Source organism: Acinonyx jubatus, chromosome A2, assembly GCF_027475565.1.
Source record: "Acinonyx jubatus isolate Ajub_Pintada_27869175 chromosome A2, VMU_Ajub_asm_v1.0, whole genome shotgun sequence".
Classification (NCBI taxonomy): domain Eukaryota; kingdom Metazoa; phylum Chordata; class Mammalia; order Carnivora; family Felidae; genus Acinonyx; species Acinonyx jubatus.
Window position 1 is genome coordinate 153,441,325 of NC_069383.1, and position 25,481 is coordinate 153,466,805.

Here is a 25,481-nt window from a genome sequence, read left to right on the forward strand (position 1 = left end):
ATAGATGCATGGATAGATAGGTAGGTAGATAGATAGATAGATAGATAGATAGACACATGGACGGATAGATAGATAGATAGATAGATAGATAGATAGATAGATAGACAGACAGACACACGGACAGATAGACACATGGACAGATAGATAGATGATAGATAGATAGATAGATAGACACATGGATGGATAGATAGATAGACACATGGACAGATAGACACATGGACAGATAGACAGATAGATGATAGATAATAAGCTAGAGGAAGAGAGGAAGGGAGACAGGGAGAGAGAAAGCTGATGTGGCAAATCTGTGATTCTGGGGGAAGGGCATACAGCAGTAGTTCTCAACTAGGGCCTATTCTGCCTGCAGGGGACTCTTGGCAATACTCTGAGACATTTTTGGTTGTCACAGCTGGGGGGCACTACTAGTATCCAAGGTCAAGGCCAGGAATGCTGCGCAGCTTCCTATGGTGTATAGGATGGCCCCCACATACCGATGATGCAGCCCCAAATATCAGCAGTGCCAAGACTGAGAAACCCTGATGTGTGGGCATTTTTTGCATTGTTTTGTACTATGGGAATTCCTCTACTAGTCTATAATTTCAACGTATTTCAAAGTAAAAACTGTACAAAAGAAATACCATAGGCAGATCCATGGAGACAGGAAGCAGGCAGGTGGCTGCCAGGGGCTGGGGCTGGGGAGTGACTGCTAATGGGGGTGGGGTTTCCCTTTGGGGTGGTGGGAATGTTCTGGAGATGGATAGTGGTTGCACCACACTGTGAATGTCCTAAATGCCACTGAACTCTTGTACACGTTACAAGAGTGAACTTCAGGGGCCCCTCAGTGGCTCCATCGGTTGAGTGTCCGACTCTTGGTTTCGGCTCAAGTCATGATCTCACAGTTGGTTGAGTTCGAGCCCCACATTGGGGTCTATGCTGGGAGCACAGAGCCTGCTTGGGATTCTCTCTTTCCCTCTTTCTCTCTGCCCCTCCCTCCCTCACTCGTGTGTATGCATATGCTCTTTCTCTCTCTCTCTCTCTCTCTCTCTCTCTCTCTCTCTCTCTCTCTCTCTCAAAATAAATAAACTTAAAAAAACCCCCAAAACCTGTGAACATTTTAATACATGAATTGCGCTGGGTTGAATAGTATCCCCAAGTTCATGCCCACCTAGAGCCCGTGAACGGGACCTTATTTGAAAACAGTCTGTAGAGAAGGAATGAACATACAGTGCGGTCATACGAGATCAGAGTGGGCCCTGAGCCCGTGAGTGGTGTCCTTACAGGAAGAGGAAAAGTCACACAGAAAGACACCCAGGGAGGAGGCCCCGAGAAGGCGGAGGCAGAGGTTGGCACGATGTGTCTACAGGCCACGGGTTGCTGGCAACACCAGGAACTAAGAGGAGAGCCCAGAACGGATTCTCCCCTGGCGCCCTCAGAGGGAGCGCGGCCCTGCTGACGCCTGGACTTCACACTCTGGCCTCCGGAACTGTGAGGGAGCAAATCTCTGCTCTAAGCCATCAGAAGCCATGCCTTCTGTGTCAATAACTAAACAAAGGCGTAAACAACAGAGACTTACCGGGAAGACGCGATGTAGCCCAGCACGTGGGCCACCAGGACCTGCCCGTGTGTCTGCTCCAGGCGGGCACACAGTTGGTGCATGGCTTCCTTGGCAGTGGAGGCCAGGGGGGCAGGTATGGTGAAGGAGGCCCATTTCCGGGACTCCTCGAAGGCCAGCCTCAGCCGCCCTGGGTGCCCGCACTCTGGGAGGCTGGCCCAGAGCAGTTCCCTCTGCCCTGGGCTCAGCGTCCTCCTCGAGGCGGCCAGCAGGAGCTGGATCATCTCTTGCCCTTGGTTTCCGGAGAGGGGTGTCACCTCCCAGTAGGCTTCCGGGTCCGTCAGCGTCTGTCGCACGGTGTCTAGAATCCCCTGGCGCCCTGAGCAGGCTGAGAGGATAAGGTGGATCCTCGGGGGGCATTTGGGAGGCAGCCAGGGGACCCTCCGGGCGCGGCAGATGGAATCCACATCGTCCATGGAATCCAACAGGATCACAAGGGACTCGAAGTTGCGGCAGGAGACGGTGTGGAGGAGGGTGTGGAAAAACTGTACCACCCTGGCGTGGGCCTCCAGGACCTGGGCAGGGGGCAGGGGCAACCCGTAGGCCAGGCACACCTGGGCGCAGATGCTCTGGAGCAGGCCTCGGGCGTCGGAGCTCATCTGTGACGCTCCCAGAAGCCGCAGGACGGTCACCGTCTTGCGGCCAAGCAGGCCTGGCATTTGTTCCGCCAGTTTGCACATCAGAGCTGTCTTTCCGATGCCTGGGGGCCCAAAGAGCACGAGGGGAGAGTGGGGGTGGCTGTCGCTCTGCTGGAGCTGCTGCCCCAGCTGGGCCAGGAGCTCCTGGCGCCCACAGAAAGTCTGATTGGCCTCGGCACTCAGCCCCAGGTGGTGGCGGATCTCCTGATAGAGCCACGCCAACTCCTGCCTGCCCGCCTCCAGCTCCCGGAGGTGCTCCAGGACCTGGTGGCTAGCCCTGGCCACAAACTGCTCCCCCAGCTCCTTCAGGTACCGAGCATGAGCCTTGTTTTTAGGGTTCACCAGGTCTCGGCTCCACGGCAGGTGGTGAGCCCTGAGAACTCCCGGCTGCACGTCGGCAATGCGTCCTTTGAGGCCACGGAGAAGGTTCTGGGCGTCTGTGTCCAGGCAGCCATCTGGGAGCCGGTCCACCATCTTGAGGGCGCAGTCTTCCAGGATGTGTTTGTTGAGGTCTTGGATCTCTCTCAAGAAGATGGTTGCCCCCCGGTCTCCATCCGTCAAGCTCAACAGGCCCCGGTCTATCTCCCACTCGATGACTGAAAAAGTGGGGGAGATGGGAAGAGAGCATGGTCATCATTGTGTGATCAGCTGGCCTGAGTGGGGACACTTGAGAGACATATTCAGGGGGTACGGATATTGATTCTCACACTTAACGTGTGCCGGAGTCACCTGGCGTAACCATAGATAATATGGTTACGAATGCCCTCAAATGTGTTCCAATAAAACTTTATTTACAAAAACAAGCAGTGGGCCAAATTTGGCCAGAGGACTATAGTTTACCAAAGTCTCCCGGGGGCTCAAAAAACCCATACGGCTGGGGTCTGCCTCCAGAAGTTCTGATTCAGCAGGTTCAGGTGGGGCCCACGAGCTCACATTTCCAAAAAGCTCCCAGGTGATGCTAAGACTGCTGGTCCGGGGCTCGCACCAAGAATAGTGCTGATTTAGTCATTATTTTTTTGTTGTTGTTGTTTATTTATTTTTGAGAGAGAGAGAGAGGGCATGAGCAGGGGAGGGGCAGAGAGAGGGAGACACAGAATCGGAAGCAGACTCCAGGCTCCGAGCTGTCAGCACAGAGCCCGATGTGGGGCTCAAACTCACAAACCGTGAGATCGTGACCTGAGCTGAAGTCAGACACTTAACCGACTGAGCCACTCAGGTGCCCCTGAGTTAGTCATTATTAATCAAAGAAACCTTGGTGTAGGCAGCACAGAGATCGTATATGACAAGTGGCCCGACTATAAAACAATACCATCAAACTCAAAAAGTTAAATATGGGGTTTCTGTAGGAATCCCACTCTTACAAAGAGACCCAAAAGAGCTGAAAACACAGACAAACAGGCACATGTACACCCGTGCTCACAGCAATATTATTCACAGTGGCCAAAAGGTGGAAACCACCCAAGGGCCCGTCAAATTGATGAATGGATAAACAGAGCGTGATCCATCTATACAATTGACTCTTACTCAGCCATGGAAAGGAATGAACCACTGATTCGGATGAACCTTGAAAACATCGTGTTGAGCGACAGAAGCCAGACGCAAAAGGCCACCTGTTGTGTAATCCCATTTATATGACACGTCCAGAACAGACAAATCCTGGAGACAGAAGGCAGACTGGTGGTTGCCGGGGGGCTGGGGGAAGGGGATAGCGAGTGATCGTTAATGAATACGGAGTTTCTTTGGGGGTGATGGAAATGTTCTGGAACTAGACAGAGGTAGTGCTTGCACAATATTATGAAGGCACTGAATTGTTCACTTTAAAATGGTTAATTTCGTGCTACGTGACTTTCACGTCAATCAAAAGAATCCAATGTTGTCAGTTGTGGGTGCCTCCATCACACATTCATTCAACAAACATTTAGGGAGCTCCCACTTGTGTCAGCCTCTACTCTCCATGCTGGGGTGTCTCGCAGTGAGGAAAATGCATAAAGGTCTCCGTTGCCTTTGTGGAGTGGTATTCCAATCTTAGTGAAAAAATGGACACGTAACGGATAGACTGACAAATGAGAATATCTGTCTATCCTGGGCCGAGAGGGGCAGGCAGGGCATTTGAGGCTTCAGAAAGCTGCTGCAAAGCCACGGAGGCCAGGGAGAAAGTTTTTCATGAGCCGGGAGGCTGAGAGCAAAGGTCAGCATACTTTCCTGTAAAGGGTCAGAGAGTAAATATTTTAGGCTTCACAGGTCGGATGGCCTCTACTGCGACGATTCAGCTCTGCTGTTGTAATGTGAAAACAGCCACGACGACATGCAGAAACTAAGTTGAGTGTGTTCCAATAAAACTTTATTTACAAAAACAAGTGGGCGGGCCAAATTTTGCCTTTGGGCCATGGTTTGCCGACCCCGGTCCCAGAGCTCGCAGCAGCAGCTGCCCCATGACCCGTATTTTCCAGAGCCAAGAGCAGACACTGATTTCTCCTTGGAGGCCGTTGTTTTGAAACTGCACCCAGACCCGAGGAGTTATTTTTTAAGCCGCCTTGGGCTCAGCAGAGGCTCCCAGGTCTCTGCAGCTGAGTGAGTCAGGCCCTTGGAGACAGGACGCAGTCTCAGAGCCAGAGAGACAAGAGCCACTCAAAAGTCCTCCTTGGAGGGACACCACACCCCTCTCCCCTCAGCCCTGTGAATGGAGGTCAGGGGCAAAGGCAACTACCAGTCCGGAAATGGGATCCTTCTGGGACACATTTCAGCAGGAGTCAATCCCAGACCGTCTGCTCTGCCACCTGTGGGCTGTGTGACCTTGGTCAACTCACGGCATCTCTCCTGTAACATGGATGCACTAGCTTACTCTTGATGAGGCTGTTGTCAGGAATTTCTATGAAATAATTGGAAAGCGGAGCACCTTATGCTAAAGCAACAAAGCCAATCTCAACAGGCTGTGGACTGTGTGATCCCATTCTCTAACACCGATGAAGTGACCAATTATAGAGAGAGAGATGGATTAGCGGTTGCCAGGGGCTGGGGGTTGAGGGGAGGGGCGAGTGTGATTCTAGAAGGGGTAGTGGCGGAGACGGGTGGCTCAGTCGGGTGAGAGTCCGACTCTTGATTTCGGCGTGGGTCACGATCTCACGGCTCATGAGTTCGAGCCCCACATCATCTCTGTGCTGACAGCTCAGAGCCTGGAGCCTGCTTCGGATTCTGCGTCTCCCTCTCTCTCTGTCCCTGTCTCTGTCTCTCTCTCAAAAATAAATAAACACTTGGGGCGCCTGGGTGGCGCAGTCGGTTAAGCGTCCGACTTCAGCCAGGTCACGATCTCGCGGTCCGTGAGTTCGAGCCCCGCGTCGGGCTCTGGGCTGATGGCTCAGAGCCTGGAACCTGTTTCCCATTCTGTGTCTCCCTCTCTCTCTGCCCCTCCCCCGTTCATGCTCTGTCTCTCTCTGTCCCAAAAATAAATAAACGTTGAAAAAATAAATAAATAAATAAATAAATAAACACTTAAAAACTAATAAATCAGCTTAAACAAGTAACAATAAATCAAAGGGTAGTGGGAGGGACCTTTGCACTAGAGGGAGGAAACAGTCCTGCGTATTGACTGGGGCAGGTACTCAAAGCTACACAGGTGATACAATTTCTTAGGACAAAAGACATGTGCACACGTGCACACGCATAAATGCACATCTGTAAAAGTGATGCTTTTTCTGGTTGTCAAAATGTCCACTTCTTGGTCGTCATATTGTACCTTAGTTTTGCAAGGTGTTAACTTTGGGGGAAACTGGGTAAAGGATCCAGGGAGCTACTTCCTGCTTTTTTTTTTTTTTGCAACTTCCTGTGGCTCTCTACTTCAAAATAAAAAAGATGGAAAGAGGAAAGCTGCGCAAGGTGCCTGGAAATATGCTGGGAAGATGCTGGCGCGAACATGCATTTGTGCTTTCTGCTACTTTCAAGGAGTTTCTATTTATTCTTTCAAGCGGAGATTCCTTAGAAAATTTTTTTAATGTTTATTTATTTTGAAGGGAGGGAGAGCACAAGTGGGGGGAAAGGAAGAGAGAGAGGGAGAGAGAGAATCCCAAGCAGGCTCTGAGCTGTGAGCACAGAGCCAGATGCAGGGCTCCATCTCATGAGCTACGAGATCATGACCTGAGCTGAAAACCGAGAGTTGGATGCTTAACCGACTGAGCCGCCCAGGCACCCACCCCTCAAGTGGAAATTCTTAATGGGCTAGGTTTGACTGAATGAGATCATGGCTGGGGCGAGACCAGGGGACAAGATCCCCACCACAGCTCTGTAATGTACTACCTCTGACTAGTTCCATTTTACAGATGAGGAAACTGAGGCTGCGAACCTGCTAGAAGTCAATACAGCTGGGAAAGGACAAGGCTGAACTGCAAGTCCGGGCCCACCCCGAAGCAGAGACCCCAGACGCTGATTACAGTCCCAATGGCAGATATCTCTATGAAAGCAATTAGCGTATTTGTCTTTGAGTCATAAAGCAAGCGATAGCCACACAGTAAGTGCTCAATAAACAGTAGCCATTAACATTATTATTCACATAAATGGCGTATTCAAAATTGATACGTCATTACTAGTCTTAACTAAAGTATCAGGTTAGCATCACCTGTGATGTCAGGTGGGCGTCAGGTACCCCTGATATGATGGGATAGGGGGATAGGTTTCCTTCCAGAAACCTATAGCCCCCATCTAACCACGAGAAAACACCAGACAAGCCCAGATTGAGGGGCATTCTGCAAAAGATGCGGCCAGCGCTCCTCACAATGGTCAAAGTCATCAAAAACAAGGAAAGGCTGAGAAACTGTCACAGTCCAGAGGAAACTGACATGTGACACGTGTCCCTGGACGGGATCCTGGGACAGAAAAACATTGATGGGAAAACTGAGGAAATCTACATAAAGTCTGGAGACTAGCTAATCGTCATGTACCGATGTTAACTTCTTAGTTCCTGCAAATGTACTGTGGTCACATAAGATGTTAACTTATCTGTGTGAAGAACATGCAGAGACTCTGTACTATTTTTGTAGCTTTATAACACTGTAATTTTCCTGAAAATCTAAAATTACACCCATATTAAAAGTTTATTTTCAAGGGGCGCCTGCATGGCTCAGTTGGTTAAGTGTCCAACCCTTGATCTCAGCTCAGGTCACGATCTCGGCTCGTGGGTTTGAGCCCTGCATGGGGGTATCTGCACTGACAGCATGGAGGCTGCCTGGGGTTCTCTTTCCTCCTCTCTCTCTGCCCCTACCTGACTCTCTCTCTCTCTTTCGAAATAAATAAATAAACTTAAAAAAAAGTTTATTTTTAAAAATGGACATGTCATTGCTAGAATTAATATAATATATTGTCATCAATATATTTTAGTAAAATTAAAATACTGTTAACATAAGTTACTATATTCAATATATTTAAACAAATCAATATATTTAATACGTTCATAATATAATTTCACATATTTAAATTTTTTAATGTTTTATTTATTTTTGAGAGAGAGAGAGACAGAGCATGAGCAGGGGAGGGGCAGAGAGAGAGGGAGACACAGAATCGGAATCAGGCTCCAGGCTCCGAGCCATCAGCACAGAGCCCGACGTGGGGCTCGAACCCACGGACCGTGAGATCGTGACCTGAGCCGAAGTCGGACGCTTAACCGACTGAGCCACCCGGGCGCCCCTAAATCCATATATTTAATATGTGGATAAAATGGGTTCATGTTTTTAATATTTTTAGTACGAGAAATTGACATGCTTAATAGTCGTGGTGCTGTAAATGGACACATCTGACCCATGAATGATAATAAAACCTGTTTCTTGCTGACAGCAAACAGCTGGGAAATGGCTTGTAAAAACGTTACATTTTTACAAAAACCTTCCTGGTAGCCAGTGCAGAGTATAGAAGAACCAGAGGGGGAGGCTAGAGGTGGGAAGTAAGGGGCCAACTGGGAGCGGGGCGATAGACTCGGGTCAAATCCCTATCCCCCACCTCAGGCAAAGGAGACCCCTTCCTGTGCCTCGGTTTCCAGCTCTGAGGCAGGTGTAGGGGGGCTGGAGGACCCAGTCTCCCCAGCAGGGGCTGGCTCTTGGGCTAAAATTAGGTGACCCACAGTTTCACATCTTCCAGGACTATCTGGGTTCAGCCCTGAAAGTCCCGGACAGACCAGGATAGCAAGTCATTTCAGAAGCCTCCCCCCAGAGCCAGGAGCTTCCCTGGGAGAAGGAGCTGGAGGAGGAGAAGAAAGGAGGGTCCTAAGAGGCAGAGAATTAACCAGAACATGGCTGCACTCTTGGATCAGTCAAATAACCCCTTCCAGAACCAGGGATCCAGGAGTTAGGCTGGTTTGACATTTACAGAGGTACGGGCTGTGGTGTTGGGACAGTATGCAATGAGCGCATTTGAACATGGGGCATCTCCTGTGGACCCTGAGGGGGCGTCCCAGTGGCCTCACCTGACCAGTGATAACGATGCCACTGCTCCTGGGTGATGAGGCCCAGCCTCTGGGCCTCCTGGGCTCCAGAGCGTAGCACTGAGGTCAGCGTGGCCTCTTCGGGCCCACAGGCCTCCGAGGTGCCCAGGGCCTGCAGCAGGTAGGTGGGGGGCACGGCGTTCTCGTCCCTCTGGAAGTGTTGAGTTACCAACTCCAGGTCCCGTGGCTTGGAGGTCAGCTGGGCCCTCAGAGCCTCCCACTCCTTCTCCTCGATCAGCGTGGGGACTGGACAGGGGCCGTACTGGTCACCGAGAAGGGCCTGGCAGAGAGAGGGGCACACGTTCAACCCTCGGCATGGGCACTTAGCTCGGTGGCCCTGAGTGAGACACACTGAGCCCCCCAAGGTGGGCCTGGCTGTGGTGCCACGGCGATAAGTCCAGTAAGAGGTGCAGGCAGAGCCTTAGAGCACCTGCACGTGAAGGTACCTGAGACGTGGGACATCCAGCAGGTAAATTTTGAATCTGATCCCGTGTCAGCCATCATGGAATCTTTTGCCTGGAAAACCCTCTGTGGGGGGTGCCCGGGTGGCTCAGTCGGTTAAGCACCGACTCTTGATTTCGGCTCAGGTCGTGATCTCACGGTTTGTGGGACCGAGCCCCGTGTCAGGCTCTGCACTGACAGCATGGAGGCTGCTTGCAATTCTCTCTCTCGCTCCCTCTCTCTCTGCCTCTCTCCTGCTCACACACTCTTTCTCTCTCTCTCAAAATGAATGAACATAAAAAAAGAAAGAAAACCCTCTGTGGAAGCTAAACAATGGCCCCCAAAGATATCCAACCCTAATCCCTGGACCCCGTGAATGCACCTTGTATGGAAAAGGGCTGTGATGGTTAATTTCAGGTGTCAGTTTGACTGGGCTAAGGGATACCCAGATAGCTGGTCAAATATGATTTCTGAGTGTGTCCGGGGTGGTGTCTCTGGAGGAGACTGAATTGGTGAAACGGGTGAAACAGATGGCCGTCCCCAACACCTCATCCCGTCCACCAAGGGCCCAAATATGACCAAAAAAAAAAAAAAGAAAAAAAAAAGGAGGAAAGGTTTCCTTCTCTCTGCCTGAGCTGAGACATCCTTCTTCCCCTGCCCGTAGACATTGGTTCCCATGCTTTTGGACTCAGATCAGGACTTGGAATCTTCAGCCCCCTGATTCTCAGGCCGCGGGCCGACAACTGAATTACGCCGCCTGCTTTTCTGGTTCGCCAGCTTGCATATGGCAGATGGCAGGACTTCTTGGCCTCCACGACAGTGTGAGCCACTTCTAATAAATCTCCTCTTATGTGTATCTCTCTATATCCTATCGGTTCCGTTTGTCTGGAGGACGATGGTGAACACAAAGGGCTTTGTAGATGTGAGTAAGTTAAGGATTTTGAGCTGGAGAGATTTTCCTGGATTACCGGGGCCCCAAGTGTGATTCCAGGAGTCCTTATAAGAGACAGGCAGAGGGAGAGAAAACTATAGCTTCTTATAGGTTGGCCCTGGCTTGCCCCAGAAATAGAGCCGTGACAAAAGCTAAGATCTCCGTTGGCCCTGCCCAAAATCTCATGCTATGATGTGGTCCTGGGGGCAGATGGGTCTCAAGCGTGTAGGGTGGATCCTGTCTTTATTTAGAATTCAGGATTGAGCTGCAGAGCAAGACACAAGGAAGAGTGCACTGGGCAGAGCCCCTTGCAACCAGAGGGAACAGCATGTGCAAAGGCCCTGTGGCAGGAAGTGTGGTAAAGAGCCCAGAGAAGGAAAGCTGGGGTTGGGGAGGTACTTGAAATACCAACAAAGAGGGGCAGTGGTAAAACATAAGGCCATCACCGTGAGCAAGATTTTGTGGGGAGTGATGTGGCCCTAAGACTTTGGTCCGAATGCTGAGAACCCCAGGAGCCCCTCTTTCTGCCTCAACAGAAGGTGCAAACTGCAATGCTAGAGAATTAGGCTAGAGGAGGTCTAGGTCCTCGAGCCTCAAGTCTTGAGTTTCCTCATCATAAAATGGAAGCAATCACCCCTCCCCTCTTCACTGAGTTGTACCAGAATATTCCAGGCATGTGCACCCAGGAAACCTGGATAAATGGAGTCTGTGATGCAGGGAGGTTGAACAGGAGCCCACTCTCCAGGGGACTTTCCCGCAGTGCCAGCCTTGGAGCAGTGAGAGAAGTTGGAGACGCCGGCCAGCCACAAACCACCGATCCTAGGAAGGAGGCAGAGGGTGGAAAATTCTCCTGCCTGACGGACCAGAGTCAGAACAGGAAGAGCTGAAGGAAAAAGGCCAGGACCTACCAGGAGCAGCCCTCCGGAGCTGCTGTGCTGGAGCTGCTGGTGGCCCAGGAGAACTAAGCCTCTAAAGCAAGTACCACGGGGAGTTGACTCCTGCTATTCGTGCTGCCTAATGACTTATTTGCTAGAGAGACACCTCTCCAAGGGCCCCTGGTGCAGCCCTGATCTCCACGGGAAGACCCCCATGCGAAGCCACTGAAGGAGAATGATGCCGTGACCCTTGGGTGACAGAGGGGAGATGCTCGGTTTGGGAGGAAAGCCGGAAGTGGGTAGAGGTCACCCCGGTGGCCCAAGGATCCCTTCTGGAAGGACGAGCAAGGTCCCTAGGCTGGTTGGGCCTGGGGAAAGCTCAGGGATCATCATCCCGTCCCCCATGCCACCTGGAAGCTGCGTTGTGCTTTTACTGCCTGCACCTGGGGTTGCAAAATCGAATTCCTCCTGGAGTTCTTTTTGCCCCCATCGCCCATTTTTCTTTAGAAAAAAAAAAAAAAAGTTTTTCTTTTCTTTTTTTTTTGAAATGCCACAAAATGATCAAACATCAGGCTCATTTGGAAAATGAAATTGGAAGATTGGTGGAGGGTGGGGAATGTATGAAGAGGGAAGGTAGAGGCCTCCAAACACTAGGGTGCATTTTAAGCAACGATAATTAAAGCATCGGGACTCGAAGGGCACAGACTTCTGCTTATAAGGTAAGCAAGTAGCAGGGATGCAATGAATAGCCTGAGGACCATACTTAACACTGCGGCATGTGTGTTTGGAAATTGCTAAGAGGGGCGCCCGGCTGGCTCAGTCGGTTAAGCGTCCGACTTTGGCTCAGGTCATGATCTCGCGGTTCGTGAGTTTGAGCCCCGCGTCGGGCTCTGTGCCGACAGCTCAGAGCCTGGAGCCTGCTTCATATTCTGTCTCCCCCTCTCTCTGCCCCTTCCCCACACTCATTCTCTCTCTCTCTCTCAAAAATAAACATTAAAAAAATTTTTATTTAAAAAATTGAAAAAAAAGAAAGTTGCTAAGAGAGTAGATCCTACAAGTTCTCATCACAAGGATAAATAAACCATTTTTTTCTTTTTTTTTTTGTATCTATATAAGATGATGGATATTAATTAAACTTATTATGGTCATCATTTTACAATTTGTGTAAGTCAAGTCATTAACGCTGTACGTCTGAAACTTACACAATGCTGGATGGCAGAAAATATCTCAATAAAACAGGAGAAGAAAAAAAAAAAGCAGAACCAACATACAAGGAAAGGTATAGAGCAGAAGATTGAAAATGCAAGCCGGACCATCCACATGAAACTTAACACATAATAAAGAAAGCTTCTCATATGTGTCGGCCAGGTCTTACTTAGTTTCTTTTAGGGAGATCGAATCCCTAAGGCAACGCTAGAAACTCCAGCAATGTTGGAAGTATGCTCCTCTGTGTTGTCCAATATGGTGGCCAGCCACCCCATCTGGCTACTAAGCCACTGCAACGTGGCCAGTGGGACTGAGGGACTGAAATTTTAATTCAACTCAATTTTAATTTTTTTTTTGAATATTTATTTTTGAGAGAGAGAGAGAGAGAGAGAGAGAGAGAGAGAGAGCGCGAGTGGGGGAGGGGCAGAGAGAGTAGGAGACACAGAATCCGAAGCAGACTCCAGGCTCTGAGCTAGCAGCACAGAACCTGACGCGGGACTCGAACTCATGAACTGTGAGATCATGCTTGGGGCGGAAGTCGGACGCCTAACCCACTGAGGCACCCAGGTGCCCCAATTTTAATTTCTTCACCTTAAAGTTTGCGGCACGTGGATCATGGTTACCGCCCTAGACAGTGCCATTCTAAAGCCAAGCAGCTCTCATACATTTCTCTTTATTTCCCTAGAAAACAGTTTTTATTTCATTGTATTTAATTATTTTTCTTAAGTAGGCTCACATGGAGCCCAACGTAAGGTTTGAGCTCACAACCCTGAGATCAAGACCTGAGCTGAGATCAAGAGTCAGCTGCTTAACTGACTGAGCCACCCAGGCGCCCCCAGAAAACAGCTTTAATAATGGGGACCACCCTCTCCTACATTCTACTTTATCTCCAGGAGAGGTTCCAGAGGATTTTTCTTTTTATTTGGAATTGTTCAAAGCTTCTTTGTGACTAAGATGTCTCGGGCAAGACTTTTTCCCTCTTTACCTTTTAGGACAGAGGTCAACAAACTTTTTCTGTAAGGGGTCAGATAGTCAATCTTTTCAGCTTTGCAGACCAGGTGGCCTCTGTCACAAGTATTCAGCTCTCTGTTCGTAGCTGGAAAACGGCCCTGGATGCTACGCAAATGAAGGAGTGTGGCTGAGCGCCAATAAAGTTTTATTTACAAAAGCAGGCAATGGGCCGGATTTGCCCCCTAGGCTGTAGTTGGCCGACCCCTGCTCTAGGATTTGAGAGCTCAAATGTCGTATTTAATGTATCTGGAACGTGCTGGTGTGATAAATCAGGACCATGGAATAACATTTGCCGATTGTAGCCTAAACCACTAATCGTGAGCTGGGGTTTATTTCAGTGACAGAGAGGGTGCTGTTGGGATGGGTAGAGAGAAAATTCCCTGGAACATGGAAAAATTGACCCCACCTGGCATGGGAAGAAGTTTTCCCAGAGGCAGGCTCTAGATGGCGCCCCAGAGGCCATTCCCAACACCATAAGGCACAGAGGAGAAAAAAATTCCCGACATCCTGTGGGTTTCCATTCTCTGTATGGTTTTCCAGGATCCCCAGATTCTACACACAAAAGTGCATGAGTTGGGAAAGCTGGGGGGAAGGTCCAGAGCAAATCCCAAGGTTCTTCTGGGCTCCAACCCTCTGCTCTCCAACTCACCTGCTGCTTCCACTTGGCTGCTAATGTCTGCATCCCAGCTCACTCTGTGGAAGATGAGCACTGTGATCGATTAGCAATGTCTGCCATGGGCAGGCTATGGAAATTGGGTACTAGAGCAGAAGTACCATCTCTCCTCCACTGATGGGTTTGGCTAGTGAGCAGGGGCCACATACGGCTGCTGGAATGAGAAGTAAGCACCAACCCATCCCTCCCAAGAGACTCACAACAAAAGCTGGCCCTGTGGATGTTTTCCGACACCGGTCGAGTTCCTCCAAGCAGAGTTCTGTGGTCATGTGCTCAGTGGCCTCAGTGTTCCGAATACCCCACCTGAGATCGACAACCTGGAGATCACAAGGGTGGGTTTGTCAGGGAGGTGGCAGAGTGGGTGAGTTTTTTTTTCAATTCCCTTTGACAAAGGCATAAAGTTTCTTTCAATAATTTTTGACAGTCTCACCCCAAAGGGGGATGTACGAATTGAAAGAACTTGAATGAAGCCCGTAACCCCAGTGTAACCAGGAGAAAGACATCAGACAGACCCAGATGGGGGGCATCCGGCAGGATGGCCGGCCAGTCATGAGGACATGTCCACACTTGTTCTCAGAACTTTCTTTGCAACGTAGGGTATTTAGTTTGGCCGACGTCGGACTTGGCAGGATCTCCCTAGCAACCGCACGCTTGAGATCCACTTTTGCCTGCTTGCCTGAGGGGGGCCCGGGGGAATGGTTCAATTCGGGTAGCAAAGCCGAGCCGGCAGAAGGCTGTGATAGGGAGGCAGGGGGGGGCGGGGAATTGGACTCAGAATGTCCCTCCCTCCCTAACTTCTTTTGGCCAGAGGGAAAGACGCAGAAATCCCTAACGAACTGGAACACGAGGATAAAAGGACGCTAGTGTCGAATGTGGCTGAATGCAGAGGGGGGCTTGGGCAAGAGCCTTCGGTGCTGCGGGCCGCTGTCTCCCACCCCGGCATCGACGCTGTTTACAGCGTTTGTCACACAGCACCTGCCTGGACATGAAAGGCCCTTCATCAGTTCTCAGCGTGTGTGTTTTCCTTTTTAGAGCCTCTGCCATTGAGCTGTGTCTCATGATCCATGCCAGGCAGAGTCCCAGCACCGTTTCTCTCTTAGTGACATATAAACCACGGTGTGTCTTATAATCGAGAGGGCCTTTGATGTGACGGATCGCTGTCACAAATGGCAAGGAGTCAGTGTCAACTCCAAAGACGCTCTGTTGGTAACATGTGAGTAGCAACGTTCCCACCCCCGGATTGGTGCTAAGAGTCATAGGGGACTCTGTTTGGGGTCTGCGGTGACCGTGCCTGGCAGGCACACCATTGTTGCTTCCGAAAAAGGCCCAGCCCACTCCCGTGTGCCCCCCAAACACCCCACGGTCCTCTTAGACTCCCCCTGAAGCTGTGCCAGCGCAGGGAGGGCCAGGAGGGCAGGGCAGACCGACAACAAAAGGCAGTAAAGGGACATGCCCAGGGAGCAGGGTCCCAGGGCACTGCCACTCCTCCTGCTCTAACCACGGTGCCTGTGGCTACAATCCCTCCCCCTGCCTGTTTAGAGGACTTCCGTTGCCACGGGGTGCATCACCAGCGTGGAGCTCCCTGGAGCAAAAGGTCCTATGTGGCAGCCTGGGTGGCACAGCTCTGTTCCCTAATTTCAGGGCAGGGGAAACCGAGGCAGGGAGGGGGCAATTACCTCGAACATCAGACCGTGCTTTTGGCAGAAGTTCTGCACTTTGGGGTAGGCGGTGCTCTGTAGGGCTTCTCTCTCGGCGTCCATATCTGCAAGGAAGAGCGCAGAGGATATCAGTTGGAGGAACCCAGGACCCTTTCTTGCCCCACAGCTGTGCTTTCAGCCTCGTTTGCCCCCACTAAGGCTGGGGCCCCACGGGGCAAATTAAAAGATACAAAAATGCGCGAGGCAGGGGCGCCTGGGTGGCTCAGTCAGTTACGCGGCCGACTCTTGGTTCTGGCTCAGGTCATGATCTCGTAGTTCGTGAGTTCAAGCCCTGCGTCAGGCCCTGGGTGCTGACAGTGCGGAGCCTGTCTCCCTCTCTGGGAGGGATTCTCTGTCTCCCAATCTCTCTCCGCCCCTCCTCGGTTCACGCTCTCTCTCCCTCTCTGTCTCTCTCTGAAAATAAATAAAGAAACATTAAAAAATAATAATAATAATAATAATAGACATGAGGCAAACCAAAGAGGGACTTTCCTGGTCTTAGTGCTAAAAATCCCACATCCCAGGAAACCCCTCCGTCTCCGCTAAGCAGAATGATTGGTCCCCCTAGCCTGGGGTTGCCAGATAAAATACAGGATGCCCAGCTGAATTTGTGCTTCAGTAAACCATGAAAAACTTAATAGCTCAAGTATATCTTGTTCCTTGCACTGTTTGGGTACAGGTACACATGGGATAAACCCAGTCGAATCTGCATTTCAGATACACAACGAATAATCTGTTAGCCCAAGTCTGTCCCATGTCACGCACTATTTGGGAAATACCTACACTGGAGGATTATTCACGGTGTATCTGAAATGCACATTTCACTGGTGTCCTGGTTTTTCACTTTTGCTAGACTCCGGCAGCCCTACCGAGGGTAAAACCTGGACCCTGAGACCTTTCGGTGCCCCTGACTTCACTGTGCGGTCTGATGCCAAGGGGCAGGCCATCCTCAGTTTCCCGCTCTGTAAAACGGGGGTGATGCTTCTACCTTGCAAGGCTGCGAGCTGCCCAAAGTCAAGCGCCTCTGCTCATCTTGCTCATGGCTGGTTGCTTAGCACTCGACCCAAGTGCTTAGTAGGCGTTGGTCGAGCTATTGAATCTTACAAGTAAAAGCACCTTGTGCGAGACAGATGTTGAAGAAACATTGGTCCTCTCCACCTGGTCAGGGGGAGGTCATTGGAGTGTTCAGGGAAGGGCTCCCAAAGCCACTGGCATGAAGAGGTTGCCCAATCCCTGGGTGTCAGCCTTGGATCTGCGTCCTACCCCATGCCCTTCCCGTGCCTGTCTAATCCTTTCCACGGGTCATTTACATCTGCCCACGGAGGATTTATTAGGAAGTTGCTTTCTGCTTAGAACCTTGCTAAGCATCCGGGGCACAGTGACAAGCAAGACATACCTCGATGATGCAGTCCTACTGGCTGGGGGGGGTGCGGGGGGCGACTGCTAAAATCTCCAGGAATCTTTGTAAACCAGTCGTTAACGCAGCCATCATGAAAAATCCAATGATCTAAACTTACGATGGAAAGAGCAGAGACGGCAAATCCTCAAAACTCATCCCTTCCTAATTTTTAAGTTTATTTTTATTTATTTTGAGGGAGAGATAGAGAGCAAGCGGGGGAGGAGGCAGAGAGAGAGAGAGAATCCCAAGCAGGCTCCGCACCCGCTCAGCGCAGAGCCCGACGCGGGGCTGGAATGCACCAGCCGTGAGGTCATGACCTGAGCTGAAATCAGGGGTCAGGCGCTTAACGAACTTCCTAATTATTTTTTGGCATTTGCCTGTGAGCTCTGTTCTTGCATTTGGTCCTGGCTATTGATTTTGTATTGGGGAAATCTTAGAGAACAGCGAATGACTGCCACATCTCTGCCTGACTCCGAGTTCAGAGAAGTCACCGCGGCGGCTGGAAATTGACCCGGCGGGAGGAGTCACACAATGGAAATTGGCGGACAGCACAAATCGGTGGTGCTTTTCGTTTCATGTCGTCTTGTTTAGATTTGGTGGGGCACGGGCTATTAAATATTTGCCAACACACTACTTTACGTAGTCTTTGCCCCCACAGAGCTCGCGGCTCTGCTTAGGGAAGCCACCCGTTAAATAAGCACGGAAATGACTCCGGTTTATGGGGCCTGGGGCTTCAAGGGTTCCAAGACCCGTTGGAGCCCAGCGTGACTACAGCATGCGGATGTGGGGAAGGGCCATATAAGATCAAGACGGGAGGTGAGGAGAGTCGGGTCATGCAAGTCTTGGGGGCGGTGGCAAGGCTCTTATACTTTCAAATTTTTTTCTAATATTTTTAATGCTTGTTTATTTTCGAGAGAGAGAGAGACACAGAGCGCACACGGGGGAGGGGCAGAGAGCGAGGGAGACCCAGACTCCAAAGCAGGCTCCAGGCTCGGAGCTGTCCGCGCAGAGCCCGACGCGGGGCTCGAACCCTCGAACCGCGAGATCGTGACTGGAGCCGAAGTCGGACGCTTAGCTGACTGAGCCACCCAGGCGCCCCTCTTACGCTTTTGAAGCCTGGCGCGTCGTACCTTCATCATAAATGTTAGCTGCAATAAGATTTGGCACTCGGAGCAAGCCTGTCAAGTCAGGGTCTCAGCCTGGATTATCGAGGAGGAAACAGAGGGTCTAGGAGGCTCCTTCTCATTGGTTCCCACGTGGGCCGCTGGCCAGGCTGCATTCTTATCCAGGTCTCCTAGAGGAGCCCTCGAGCCAGGCCCTGGCCACCTTGCCCCTCCCGAAGAGTACCTGCTTGCCTCTAGCCCCCCCAGCCTTTCCCGGCCCCTTACCTGAGATCGCGGCGCTGATGAAGACGGCCACACTGCTGGACCGAGGCGCCGGGAGGGGGCCTGCCAGACCCTGGAGAAGCCGCCGGCGGGTGCCCGGGCTGAGGGGACCCACGCTCATGCTGCCTGTCTGCCTGGATGACCCTTCCCCAGGGAAGGGCCTGGGATTCAGAGACCTCAAGCCGGAGGCCAGGTGGCCTTCTTGGGAGGACAGCTGGGCAGGGCCATCTGGAGTGGGGTATCGGTCTCACCCCCTCAGCGCCCCGCAGCCCCCCGTCCCCTCCAGCCCCCCTGGGGAGCTGAAGCCGCCTCTGCTCAGTCTGCAAGCACTAATGGGGAGACGGCGGCCCCTGGATGTGGTTGGCTGCTCCAGGCACTGGAATCTTTTGCCCCTCAACCAGCTAGTTCCTCACCCCAAGAGCTCAGCAGTCACCACAGCAACTATGGTTTCCTGGAGCCCAGCATGGGGACCTGGGGACCAGCCAGCCTCTGGAACACCTAGGTCCCCTGGGGCTCCGTGAAAGTTGAGCCTGGGCCCAGGTGTGCAGAGGGAAACTGTCAGGGGCTGGGAGCCCTGCCGGTCCTGGCTGGTCAGGCCAGAAGGACAAACACTGAGTGGAACCCCCACCTCATCCTGCGCTCACTGTCGCCTCCAAAGAGGTCCGGGCGCTGGGTGTACCGCTTAAACAAGCAGTTCTCAACTGGGGAATATTCTGCTTCTCAGGAGACACTTGCAATGCCTGGAGACATTTTGGTTGTCAGGGCCGGGGGGAGGTGGGGGCTGCTGGTGCCCGGTGGGTAGAGACGAGGGACGTCGCTCAGCACCCTAGATAGAATGCACACGACAGCCCCCGCCAGGGAAAATGATCTGTTCCCCCAATGTCAGCAGTGCCAAGAACCTGAGAAATCAGCTTTAAAACCACTCTAGCCAGATCTCCTCGCCTGCGGGAGGCGTGGAGACAGCTCTCGCAGATAAGAAGGGAGACTAGCACGTCTCCCGGGGCGGCTCAGGACCGGCCCATATCAAACTGAGATGTGCTCTTTGAAATAATCAAAAAAAACCCCACCGCTTGTGACAACATGTGAATAGACCTTGAGGGCGGTGTGCTAAGTGAAATAAGCCAGACAGAGAAAGACAAGTGCCGTAAGATCTCACTTCTATGTGGAATCTAAAAAAAGCCAAACTCCCAGAAACAGAGAGACGGTTAGGAGGGAAAGGGGGTGGGGGGAATGGGGTGCTGTCAGTCAAAAGATTACAAACTTCCAGTTAGAAGACGAGTAAGACCGACCTAGGGAATCTAATGCACAGCACGGTGATTACAGTGAATAATACTGTATTATATACTTGAAAGTTGCCAACAGCATAGGTCTTGAAGGCGCTCACCACTAAAAAGAAACAGTAATTATGTGCATGCTGGAGGTGTTACCTAACGTTACTGCGGTAACCATCGTGCAAGATACAAGTGCATCAAAATCAACACGTCGGGCACCTTAAACTTACACGGTGTTATACACGCTGATGATCTGTCACTAAAGCTGGGGGGAAAGATTAACCAAAAACATGGCCTCTAGGACCAGGGAAAGACCTTCTCATTATTGGAAACGCCCTGGTGATCTGAGTCCTGCCCACCCACCTCTCGATATTAACAAACGGCAGGCAGAAGGAACGTATACCTGGGAGTCCATGGGTCTGGTTGGAATGCTCGTCCTTCCATCGCTGTCCTGGACAAGTTAAGCAAGTGGCCTCTTTGCTGGGACACTGGCCGCACCATCCGTGAAGTGGGAGTGACAGCTACTCGAAGGCGAGCTGGGGTGAGGAGAGAGAGGCAGTCCACTCAGGATAGCACACAAGGAAGCGTGATGTGCCTGAAAAGCAAAAGGAATGCCCAACGTACCCGTGATGCACCCGACGCGAGCAAGGCATTTGGGTGCTTGAACGTCCAGTCCCCGCTCTACATACGGGCGTTTCAGAAATTCTGGTATCGTTTCAATCAAACAGCCGGAGCTTTTGCAGTATCTTTTCCTCTCTGCCTCAACTTCCCTTCTCTGCCTTGTCCACTTAGGAGAAGAGTCTGCCTTTCAGGGGTCCCCGAGACCACCCTCAGATGTGAGGGTTTGCTAGAAGCACTCACAGAATTCGGAAAAGCTGTTCTCATGGTTATGGGGCAGCACAATGAAAGGACACGGATCAAGGTCAGCCAAGGAAAGAGGCGTGCAGGGCAGCATCCAAGGGACACCAGGCTCGGGCCTCCAGTGTCCGCCCCCAGCAGAGCTGTGAGAGTGGCGCTTAACTCTCACGGCGACGACGTGTGACAGCAGGCTCGGAGGGTTGCCAGCCTGGGAAGTGCAGCTGAGCCTAGGTGCCCAGGTTTTTACTGGGCATCGGTCACACAGACATGGCTGACCTCCAGAGCCCCTCCAGAGCTGGCACCACGTGACCCAAGGCCCCCCACCAGAAATCGCATCATTAGCACAGACTCTCTGGTATATTCCAAGGCCCTCAGATGAACAAACACACCCCCATCAGGCAAGACGTTCCAAGGGCCTAGAGGCCACTTCTTGGGAGCCGGTCAAGGGCCAAACCTTTCATGTCCAGAATGTGGACAACCCAGGCCTGTTGAATTAACTTTTCCTGCACAGACCTGAAAAATGTTATAACATAATTGACTGTCACCATCTCACAAATGAGGAAAACTGAGGATCAGAGCAAGAACTTTTTCACTAGCCTGGAAGGGTCCGGTCGGGGAGTGAGTGTTGGTCTGGTCCCTTCTCCTCCAGGGACCCTCAGAGCCAGCCTGGCCATCCAGCCACCTTCCCATGACCCACCCAGGCCCTCTGATTTAGTTGCACTCTGCTGACCTCACCCAGGCCCCAGCTCTGGACCCCAGGGTCCATCTAGGTTTGTCCCTATCACCTCCTCACCAATCCCCTGACCTTGAATTTGCCTCCCCCAAATCTCTGTTCCTTCCTCCATTCATCTCAGTCTCCAATAGGCCCCTTGGACTCAACCCCACCCCAGCATATGGCCTTGTGCCCTTACTTACCACCTCCTCACATCTACAGGAGTATTGGAAGGTTTTGACCTTGACCCTCACACTAGGCTTTCTTTCTATTCCTGGAGCCCAGACTTTTGCAACATCAGCACTACTGGCATCTGGCGCCAGATCATTCTTTGCAGTGGGGGCCATCCTGTGCATTGTAGGATGTTGAGAACATCCTGGCCTCTACTCAGTGGATACCAGCAGCGACACCCACCCCCCCCCCCCCGCCAAAGCTGTGACAATCAAAAATATCTCCAGACATTGCCAATGTCTACTTGGGGGCAGAATCATGCTTAGTTGAGAACCCCTGGTCTAAGACAACCAGCTTTACTGCAGCCTCAGGGCCTTTGCACATGCTGCACCTGAACTCCCCAATCTGAATCCTTTCTTGCCACACACCTCAGCTTACATGCCACATCCTGAGAGGCTCTCCCTGACTATCACATTGCTCAGTGACCTCCCTCCCTAAGTCACTCCCAATGCCATCACCCTATTTTTTAAAAATGTTTATTTACTTATTTTGAGAGGGAGACAAAGAGAGAGAGTGCATGAGCAGGGGAGAGGCAGAGACAGAGGGAGAGAGAATCCCAAGCAGGCTCTGTGATGACAGCGCAGAGCCCGATGTGGGGCTCGAACTCACCAACCGTGAGATCATGACCCAAGCTGAGAGCAGGAGTCGGATGCTTAACCGACTGAGCCACCCAGGCGCCCCTGCCACTGCCCTATTTTAATTCTCTGCATGGTACTCACCACCAGCTGATAGGTTTCTTCTTGCTTCTTTACTGCTTGTCTCTCCATAAGAACATGCGTTCCATAAGTGCAAAGACTTGTCTGCCAAGGTCAGAATGCTTGGCACACGGCAGGTGCTCACTAAATAACTGTCACATCAACGGGCTCATCCACAACTGTCCATCTTCCTTGACTTCTATTGGTCACTGCAGGCAATCGAGCGAGCCTGGATTCCCCCAGGAGGGACACCTTGCGGCGCCTACCTTCTGGTTTTCCTCGGGAGCTCTGGCCTCCCTCTCACTCTTGCTGGTGGTGGCAGGGCTGATTTAAAATCCTCTGAGGAAGCAGGCTGGAGAAGGGAGTTTTCTGGGCGCAGCACTGCCCGGAAGACAAGCCCCCGGCAATCCTAGTAACTTTTGTCTTAGGTACTTCCCAGGTCTCTCCCTGCCAATTCACCCAGCAACTGGGATAATGAGAGAAATTGTGTGGCTCTCGGGCCCTGGCTTAGCTAGGCACTCAGCCAGACTTGATGGTTAACCGTTGTGTGCCGGGTTAATACACTCATCATAGCAGAGGCCATTTGTTAAGGGTCCATGAGGTGCCAGCTGGTTGGCATCTTGCGTGGGCAGTGTGCTCGAGAAGCAGATATTATCATCCTGTCCCACTGATGAAAAAAAAAAACGAGGCCCAGATAGGTGAAGCCCTGTGCACGGGCCACTTGGCCTCTCTGGGCTTAAGTTTTCTTAACAATCTCCAGGGTTGGTAAAACAATGAAATTCACTTACACAGTGAGATTAGCACCATGCCTGGGGCATGCACAGGGCCCATGAAATGTTAGCCGGGATTAATTACTATTATTTCCAGTCTCACCCAACAAGTGGTGGAGTCAGAAACCAAAGTGCCCAATGTCAATGTCCCAGCAAGTGTTCATGCAATCCAAGTCTCTGGAGCAGCGTTTCTCAATCTCAGCCCTGCTAATATTGGGGGCCAGAGCACCTGTTGTGGTGGGGGTGTGCATGTCGGAGGAGGCCATCAGGAACACGTGACTGCAGGTTTGACCCACCAGCTGGACCTGGGCAAGTGGAGGCTCCCCCTCCCCTGTCCTTGGAGTGTTCACTCCGCTGGCCTTCCCCGCACGAGATGCTCCCCAAGGACACAGCCTTGAGATAGTGATGTGGTGTTAGGACCATCTGGACTGCGCACAAGACTGCACCCAGTTAAGGCCGCTCTATAAATGTTAAGATTCTGGCTGGCAGGTGTGACGATCAACTCATCTGTGGCCACTGAAGACAAGCCTTGCAAGCTCCCTTGCTTATCAAACCTGCCGCCCACCTGTCTGAAGTGGCCAGCTTTTCTTTGGTCTCTCCCTCCCCTCCAAGTATCGGGGCTGATTTCAGATTTCACACGGGAAGCTCACAGGGGTGCTGAGCCGCATCCCTGGCCTCCACCAACTAGACGCAAAGGGCACCAACCTCTCCCGATCATGACAACCGAAAATGTCTCCTGACATTGCCCAGTGTCCCCTGGGGACCAGAATCCCCGCCTCCACCCTCTGGTTGAGAACCACTGCTCTGTCATGTTACTATATTCATGGTACCATCATCATGTTATTATACTTTGAGGACCTCTTAGCTTCAGGTGCTAATATAACATACTGTCTCCAGTTCTCTCCGGGGAACCGGGAGCTTCATTTCGCTACCCTGGTTTACCAAGGATGAAAACAGGCTTCAGAGAAGCTCAACAATTTGCCCAAGGTCCCTTGGCAAGGGAGTGACAGGTCTGAGCCTCAAACCTCGACGTTTGTCAGCTACATTGGAATCTGTAGGTTTTAAAGAATTCTTGGCAACATATTTTTACGTTATTTTTTAATGTGTATTTATTTTTGAGAGAGAGAAGAAGGGGAAGGGACAGAGAGAGAGAGGGAGTCACAGAATCCAAAGCAGGGTGTCAGCACAGAGCCCAATGCGGGGCTCGAACTCACGATCCAGACCATGAGATCATGACCTGAATGAGATCATGACCTGAGCCAAAGTCCAAAGCTTAACCGACTGAGCCACCCAGGTGCCCCAGTTTTATTTTTTTTTCAATATTTATTTTTGACAGAGAGAGAGAGAGAGAAAGACAGAGCACGAATGGGGGAGGAGCAGAGAAAAGGGGACACAGAATCCAAAACAGGGTCCAGGCTCCGAGCTGACAGCACAGAGCCCGACACGGGGCTTGAACTCACGAACTCGGAGATCATGACCTGAGCCGGAACCAAGAGTCAGCTGCTTAACCAACTGAGCCACCCAGACACCCCTTGGCAACATTTTTAAACTGAACTAATGGTATCATGGTATAAGGTGTTTTTAAAAAAAGAATGTCTTTATCTTTTGGAGATGCGCAATAAAATATTTTATAGAACAGTAAGATTTCTAGAATGACTGGGATTAACTTTGAAATAATAATCCCAGATGAAAAGGTGGATGGGGTGGGGTTGGCCAGGGGGTGATAGGAGTTGGATCTAGGGCTCTCGGTTCATGATACCATTCTGTCTACTTTGGGGTTTGAAATTCTGTGCAGTAAAAGTGTAACATATTCTTCCATACCTGTTCTTAGGGAAAAGTTATAATTACCATTATGTGGGGTGCCCGGGTGGCTAAGTTGATTGAGCAGCCGACTCTTGATTTCGGCTGGAGTGGGGGTCTCACAGTTGGTGAGTCCCAGCCCTGCATCGGGCTCTGCACTGAGTGCGGACGCTGCTTGGGATTCTTTCTCTCCCCTCTCTCTCTGCTCCTCCCCTGCTCACACTTAGTCTCTCTCAGAATAAATGAAAATAAACAAAAACAAAAAAATGATTACAATTGTGTTGGATATTATGTGTTGGGTAGGGGCTGAGCCATAAGCGAGGGCATTTTCATACCTTCTTTGCCTAACGATATCATTCCCACCTTAAGAAAGAGGTACGGAGCCAGGAGATGTTAATAAATCAGCTCAAACTCTCGGCCTGGAAGGAGATGCCTTGGCTGAGGACGCGCGGGGAAGCTGCGCCCCCTGGAGGTCAGCGCGGGAGTTGCCGCGGAACGGGCAGAAGCCGCTGGAATGCAGGGCAGAACGGAATGAGGAGGAAGCAGGAGACGTGTTGGCTGGTCTGGGGTGCAGCGTTTTGGGGGGAGGGCACAAAAAAAAGCAATACAAATAAATAATATTTTGTCATTTTTTATGGTGACAAAAGTGTAAGTAAAATTTTAAAGCAATATCGAAAAAATAAAATCGAGGCAACAAAATCCACAATGAATGAAATCTCACAATTTTGTTTTTTAGACAACTTTTTATTTGTTTTTGAGAGACAGCAACAAAGAGAGGGGGTGGTGCAGAGAGAGGAGGAGACAGAAGGTGCAAAG

The 25,481-nt window shown here is 51.2% G+C and overlaps 1 protein-coding gene across 6 annotated transcripts in view; it reads right to left on the minus strand.

Annotated features, from left to right (window-relative positions):
• NWD1 (NACHT and WD repeat domain containing 1) overlaps nt 1–23,031 on the minus strand; it is a 73,834-nt gene extending 50,803 nt beyond the window's left edge. For 2 of the 6 annotated variants that reach the window (XM_053219695.1, XM_053219690.1), the window contains exons 1-7: nt 22,120–23,031; nt 20,003–20,194; nt 19,830–19,864; nt 15,524–15,609; nt 14,048–14,164; nt 8,693–8,990; nt 1,571–2,843 (exon numbers count right to left, since the gene is read on the minus strand). In XM_053219695.1, coding sequence (XP_053075670.1) covers nt 1,571–2,843; nt 8,693–8,990; nt 14,048–14,164; nt 15,524–15,609; nt 19,830–19,864; nt 20,003–20,100 — 1,907 coding nt within the window. In that variant the 5' untranslated portion in view covers nt 20,101–20,194; nt 22,120–23,031. Of the gene's footprint in view, nt 1–1,570; nt 2,844–8,692; nt 8,991–14,047; nt 14,165–15,523; nt 15,610–19,829; nt 19,865–20,002; nt 20,195–20,223; nt 20,602–22,119 lie in introns of those variants that run through there. The other 4 variants (XM_053219692.1, XM_053219691.1, XM_053219693.1 and 1 more) reach the window with 4 other exon arrangements.
• Nucleotides 23,032–25,481: the final 2,450 nt, after the last annotated feature.